The sequence below is a fragment of the Diaporthe amygdali genome (assembly GCF_026229845.1).
Source record: "Diaporthe amygdali strain CAA958 chromosome Unknown NODE_45_length_313557_cov_64_577745, whole genome shotgun sequence".
Lineage (NCBI taxonomy): Eukaryota > Fungi > Ascomycota > Sordariomycetes > Diaporthales > Diaporthaceae > Diaporthe > Diaporthe amygdali.
The window spans coordinates 304463-309939 of NW_026517065.1; the positions used below are offsets into that span (position 1 = coordinate 304463).

Sequence of the window (5477 nt, forward strand, 5' to 3'; positions counted from 1 at the left end):
TTCCCGCGGCTCAAATAGCTTGGTAGATGACTGCGTTCAGCGAACCTGCTGCGCCAGACAAGAATACCGCCTTTTAGGATCATTTCCCTGAGTCCATCAGGCCTCGTCTGCGAGACATGAACCAGAATAAAGCCGAGTCAGCCGTCAAAGCCGTATGCAGCGAGGAAGGCAACCTTTACCACGAAGTCTACAAAACGATCATCCTGGACGGCTAAGGTCTCAAGGTGGTGTGGTTTGGGGGAATCGTAGTGCATGCCGCGGTTAGCAAGTGCCAGAGAGGCATGAGATTCCGCACTATCACGTTTTCTTACTGCTGCATACCATAGATCCTCTAAACCTTCAGACCAGTACTAGATCTCATGGCTTTAGGCCAGCTGCTCGACACTTTGGAGTGAGCTCATCTATGCGGAATGTTATTCCCGCAGTTGGACCATCTTCGAAGCCTTCCGCGCTGGCGTGGACATGAGTGGCTCCGATCGCCACTCTCAACCTCAAAAACAAAGTTTCTGCTGCGAAACAGCTACGACGGTACCCGCTTGGAGCGGTTCGAAATGCCCTCATATCCGCCGAGTTTCGAAGCCACCAAAACGTTTTGGGACGAGGTTCATGACATTTCTTGCCCCAGACAGCTGTCCAGTTCCGTCTGAAAGACCTTCTGGATTGCAGTGTTGGGCGAGATCCATATATGATGCCCTAGAGAAGAATCTAGCGAATATTTAAAAGCAAAGCACGGCCAAGTACCGACAAGAGTTTCTCTAGCAAGGAAAGATATGGGACCCATGGGCCATGAAACGATCGTCACTGCACTTCTATATTCATCGGAACGGCATGAGCCTCTAGTTTCATTCCTAATGTGCGAAATTCTCATATGAGCTAGAAACAGAAGACGGGAAGACGAGCTAGGCGTGTATGAGCAGAATTCTCTAATGTGAGCTGACATAATGGCCAAACATACCTCGACTTTTGAAGTTTCTAAAAAGAAATATAGAAATTTTAAATACAGCTTAGTAGTGTCCAAAGACTAGGAGCAGCTCAAGCGATCTCACTATGATTAGATGTGGCAGACACAACGATATACCTTGCTTAGAATCAAATTTATCAGTGCCATGATGAAAAGGCCATTTGAAGCATCGAAACCAACCTGAAAGCATCTCAGGGAACTTGAGAAAAGGTCACTATGCGTTCCTTCCTGGTATGATCCATCGGGAAGACCGTCGGGCGGTGATTCGGTCGCAAAGGAGGCCTTGCACTCCAAGCAGGCTTCCTATGGTAATGACCACGCAAGAGACACAGACTTGGAGTGAAAGGGGCTCAGGGGATTCCATGACTAGAGGTTTGTAGCTGTATAAGCAAAGAGAAGGGAAGGGACGGTTTCAACTTCAACTCCCTGCACGAAGGCTGATCAGACCAGAGTTCCAATTGATGTAATCGAAATTAAAAGCTTTTAGAGAGCCAAAGTCGGAACTGGAAGACCCTCGGAAGCCAAAACAAGGGAAGCTTATTCGAATAGCCCTCGTGCCGACGGAGCCGAGCGAGCAGATTCGGATGGGATTTGCTTAGAAGAAGGAGTTCCTCTGAGAAATGGTTATTTGTGTTCCAAATCCATGTTGAGCCTTGAATACAGTGTCATTCCGTAACTAAATTCACGATTTGAAGTCTGTTTTGAATTGCTAGGAATTCTAGGATTTTATATGAGTCTAACAACTCGTAGAAAATTAATGTTCATATCTGAAAGGTGTTCATAATGACGGTTTTGAGTTGAACCAAAGGGTCATAAGTCCAGAGAGAGGGCTTCGACGGCTGTGGCCTTCACATCGATCCCTTCAGAGGGCCACTTGCGCATGCAAAGAATTGTGTCATAGCTTTCTCAACGTCAGGTATCATGTGGCGTAAGTAAATGTGCGTATGGTATCAGTTGTAAGCGCCTGCCGCTCATGCCACGGAGAACGCCCATGTTCACTATCGGAGTTGTCTCTAGGTCCTTTCTAGAGCCAAATACTCTAAACAGGCCCGGCAGGGTGCGAGAAGGTTATGAAAGCTGTGAGCCTTCCTCACAGTCTCATTACGGACAGGGGCTGAATGGCTCAAGATACTGAAAGGTAACAGCAAGCTGGAAAGTATCACGGTCTCCTTCGACTGGCGAAGACTTGGGCACAACTCCACCATGCCAAGTGCAAGATAGTGAGGCGCTCTTTAGGATAGGGCTGGTGAGAGACCCAGGTCCTTACCAATACAGAACTCAAGATCATCTGCTTGACCAATCTATATATCGCGCTCGAGGTGAAAGTGAGGATGTGTCAACCTCATTGGAAGTGCTAAGCACACAGTTTTTATGGGTATAAATTTTTCTCATCTATCAAACAAGAATTTACAATGTATTACCAAAATTTGAATAATCAATAAGTTTTACTTTCCTTTTCTCGGCCAATCGAAGCCTTGGTAAATCATTGCATTGAAGTGACGTCCCAGCAGCAGCAAACCACATGCAGTCGATCTCGTATGGCATGGGTTTGTGCAAGCAGTGACTAGAAGGCGACCTTCTAACAGGATCTTAAATACGCATTATTTATTAGAAAGATGGCCAAGCCCTTCAGCCGCTTGAGCGAGGACAAGATAAGAATCCGCCCCTCCAAGGTGCTCTCAGGCGGGCGGCAAGCCTCCGTGGAATTTCTGGGCAAGGGAGTTTTTGGCTCTGGTCAAACAATGACTTCTGTATGCAACAATATGCAGTGCTTGGCAAGCCAATTCCCTTCAGCTGATGGTGCGCCTGGCGCAGCATCATTGTCGACCAAGCCATCCTGAAAGGGATGCCGCGCGAACCCGCCCTGGCAGGGGCCATGAATCTCGTCGCAGCCAGTTACTCAGGTAAAGGACACTGTCTGCTGGCCAACACGTGTCTACAGCCTCTTTATTCAATCACATCCAGATCTCTCCATCATGTAATAACATAAAGTAACAAATTGACCAAACCGTGCCCCAGCGTCGAACACGAGGACAGAAGGGGGCACGCCAGCAGACCACCACCAAGTTTCCCTATCCACTGTCTGTGGAAAGCAAAATGCTACCCCCCCCTTGTTAATTTAGTTAAGCCTATGCGCACCACTAAAATTTACAAACAGGCTTAGGAACTTATAAATCCTCCCTCAACACCCTTATCGTTATCGCCTATACACTTAAATTACCTAATTAAGTAAAAAAAGGCTATTACAATAGTTAGCTATTATTTATTAAGCATTAAATTATAAATATTATAATTTTACTTATAACTTAACCTTTTACTACCTAATAAATAGCTTAAAGCTAAATTCCGCTACTATTATAATATAATCCAGCAGTACTATAAGCGGGTTGCAATTATAAGTATTATAGCTTTAAGTATACTATTATTTATACTATTAAATAGTATTATTTTTAAATAATAAACTTTTAAAATTAGTAATTATTTTCCTTATAGTAATTCTATTTAGCTTAACTAATATCTAATTTATATAGTTTAAAAGCTTAAAAATCTTTTTTTTAAAAAGCCTAATATATATCTTAATAAAATATAAAGTTTTCTTACTAAGCACTATTAAATTAACTACTATACTAATACTATTACTAAAATATTTAAATAATATAATTAGTTTAATAAGTAAGTTTATATATTAGCTTAATAATATAATAAAGATTTTTATAAATACTATTTATATAAAATCTTAAAGCTTTTATATATAGTTAAAATATTTGTTTTTTATAATAAATTAGCTATTAATAAAAGGAATAGTATAAAAAAAACTAGCTAAAGATTAATTAAATATATATTAATAATTAAAAGTTTTTTTAAATAAAAAGCTTACTATTATATATTACTAGCAATTATAATTAATAACTTACTTAATATTATAATATATAAAGGCTATATTATAAAGGAGTTCTTTTTATAGTAGCTAATAAAAAAAATTCTATTATAAATAAACCTATACTTAAACCTATAATCAGAATTATAACAATATATTTATATTTATATATTTATAAATACAAATACACAAATACAAATACAAATACATAAATACAAATATATATATTTATATTTATATTTATATTCAATTTAAGCTTATATTCTATATTTATATTTATATTTATATTTATATTTAGAATTTAAAATTCTATATATATATATAGTAAATATAAATATAAATATAAATATAATTTATAAATAGATTTTATTTAAATAAGCTTTTTAATATTCTATTAAATTAAACTAAAATTTAACTTTATAATAATATTTTTACTTTATATATAACTAATTTTAATAAAAAGCTAAAAATACTAATATAATATAAGCTTTTTTAAAAAAAAATAAAAAAAATAAAAATAGTTTTAAAAACTTAAGCTAAAATAACCCTACTAGAATTTAAACCTAAGCTATTATTATTTTTAATAAAGTTTTAACTATTAAACTATAAAGTTTTATAACCTAAATTCTTAAAACTATAAAATTTATTTAAAATAAAAGATATATATATTAATATTAAATAAATAAATAAATAATTTAAATAGTTTTAAATATTTTAAATATTAATATTAATATAATATATATTTTAAAATATTTTTTTTATATAAAATATATATATAAGTTATATATAAATATTAACTAAATACTTTATAAATAAATATAATATAAATAAAAAAATAATTATTTTATTATTTATTATTATTATATTTTTTTTAACTTTTAATATATATATATATTTAAAATAAATTTATTATATTATATAATTATAAGTAATATTTATTAATATATATTATATATATTTTATATATTTAAATTATATAAAAAGAAATTTAACTATTAATATACTTTTTTATTAAAAAATTAAAAAATATATATTTTATTATTATTTTATTTTTTTAACTTTAAATATAAACTTATATTTAAAATAAATTTATTTTACTATATAAATATAAATAATACTTATTAATATATATTATATATATTATATTTATTTAAATTATATAAAGAAAAATTTAACTATTAATATATTCTTTTTATTAAAAACTTTAAAAATATAAAATTTATTATTTTTATATTTTTTAACTTTTAATAAAACTTTATATATAAAAAGAATTTATTTTCTTATATAAATATAAATAATACTTATTAATATATATTATATATATTATATATATTTAAATTATATAAAAAGAAATCTAACTATTAGTATACTTTTTTACTAAAAACTTTAAAAATATAAAATTTATTATTATTATATTTTTTAACTTTTAATAAAACTTTTTTTATAAAAAAGATTTATTTTATTATATAAATATAATTAATACTTATTAATATATATTATATATATTATATATATTTAAATTATATAAAAAGAAATTTAATTATTAATATATTTTTTTTATTAAAATATTAAAAAATATATAAATTATTAATATTATAATTTTTAACTTTTAATATATATTTTTATTTAAAATAGTTT

At 31.3% G+C, this 5477-nt stretch overlaps 1 protein-coding gene across 1 annotated transcript; it reads left to right on the forward strand.

The window, feature by feature from the left end:
- Positions 1–403: 403 nt before the first annotated feature.
- J7T55_007840 (uncharacterized protein) lies at positions 404–2802 on the forward strand (the record flags this gene model as incomplete). Its single annotated transcript, XM_053134527.1, has 8 exons — positions 404–456; positions 521–631; positions 878–928; positions 1157–1269; positions 1779–1889; positions 2073–2171; positions 2237–2286; positions 2548–2802. 8 exons carry the CDS (start codon positions 404–406, stop codon positions 2800–2802), a joined length of 843 nt encoding a protein of 280 aa, XP_052987810.1.
- Between the last annotated feature and the right edge of the window lie 2675 nt (positions 2803–5477).